We start from the raw sequence: 1,276 nt of genomic DNA on the forward strand, positions 1-1,276 counted from the left end.
TGCGTGCGAGCAACCCCCCCCTCCCCCCCCCACTCACCGGTAAGGAAGCTGACCAAGAGCCCCACCAGGATGACGGTGGTGGAGTTGTGGGCACTGTACCACATGTAGGACAAGTTGTAGAACTTGCGCAGCCCTCTGGGGCAGGTGGAGGGGTGAGAGTCAGGGCTGGGAGGCACAGAGCAGCAACCCCTGCCCCACAGCACCCTGGTGCTGAGCTGCTCCCCACACCCCGTCCCGCTCACCTGTAGGGGGCTGGCGTGGGGGGCAGAAGTGTGGTGGCAAGGAGGGTGGTGAGGTTGCTATCGGGGGGCAGCATGGTGCTGTTGGGTGGAGGGGCCCCCCCAGCACCCCCCCCACTGTGCAGCAGGCTGCCAATGCCCACCCAGAAGGCCATGGCCAGGCCAGCCAGCAGCCCCACAACAGCACCCTGTACAGAGGGAGGAAGATGGAGGGTGCTGAGCCCTGGGTGGATTTGAGGAACCCCAGCCCCCCATCACTGCCCCCCCAGGGGGGTCTGTGCCTCCAGCCAGATGGGGCAACACTCACCGTGGGGTTGGCACAGGGGAAGAACATGCCCAGGCAGAAGAGACCCAGGAGTGGCCCCCCCACCATGCCGAAGATGCTGATGGCTGCCTGTGGGGACATGGCCCTCAGTGCTGGCCCCTTGCTTGCTGGGTGCCAGATCTGGGGGTCCCACACCCCGCCCCTACCTGCAGCACGGGACCCAGCATGGAGGAGACATAAGCCATGCCCAGGCACAGCAACCCATAACCGAAAGCTGGGGAGAGGAGTGGGGGGGTCACAGTGGTGCTGGGGAACCCCTGGTGCTGGGGAACCCCTGTGCTGGGGAACCCCAGGTCCTGGGGACCCCCACTTATGCTGAGGATCCCTGGGCTGCCTGCAGATCCCTCTAGTACTGGGGACCCGTTGCCGGGGGCTCCCCATGCCGCCTCCCTCACCCAGCAGCTTGGAAAGCAGCGTGGCCCGTGACTCCGACAGCCCAGGGCAGTGGGGCCGCACCAGGTCCTCCATGGTCACCGTGGCCAGCGAGTTGAAAGCAGAGGAGATGGTGCTGGGGGGGGAAAGTAAGGGGGCGGGGGCTCAGCTGGGCTCCTCCAGCCCTACCAGTTCCCCTCCAGCTTCCCACCCACCTGAGGGACCCGCTGAAGAGGCAGGCGACGAAGAGTCCAGGCAGCCCAGGCAGGTCCTGCAGCACGTCCATCACGAAGTACAGCACCAGCTGGGGCAGGGGGTCAGTGCCAGGGAGGGGGGGAGG

General features: G+C 66.6%; 1 protein-coding gene across 1 annotated transcript in view; it reads right to left on the minus strand.

The window, feature by feature from the left end:
• SLC5A6 (solute carrier family 5 (sodium/multivitamin and iodide cotransporter), member 6) overlaps positions 1–1,276 on the minus strand; it is a 7,991-nt gene that overhangs the window by 4,812 nt on the left and 1,903 nt on the right. Inside the window, 6 exon segments of the mRNA XM_009999489.1 lie at positions 38–135; positions 258–427; positions 547–633; positions 711–778; positions 960–1,072; positions 1,152–1,257. Of these exon segments, the coding sequence (XP_009997791.1) occupies positions 38–135; positions 258–427; positions 547–633; positions 711–778; positions 960–1,072; positions 1,152–1,257 (642 nt within the window).

The sequence above is a fragment of the Chaetura pelagica genome, unplaced genomic scaffold (genome assembly GCF_000747805.2).
Source record: "Chaetura pelagica isolate M959 unplaced genomic scaffold, ChaPel_1.0 scaffold1146, whole genome shotgun sequence".
Taxonomy (NCBI): Eukaryota; Metazoa; Chordata; class Aves; order Apodiformes; family Apodidae; genus Chaetura; species Chaetura pelagica.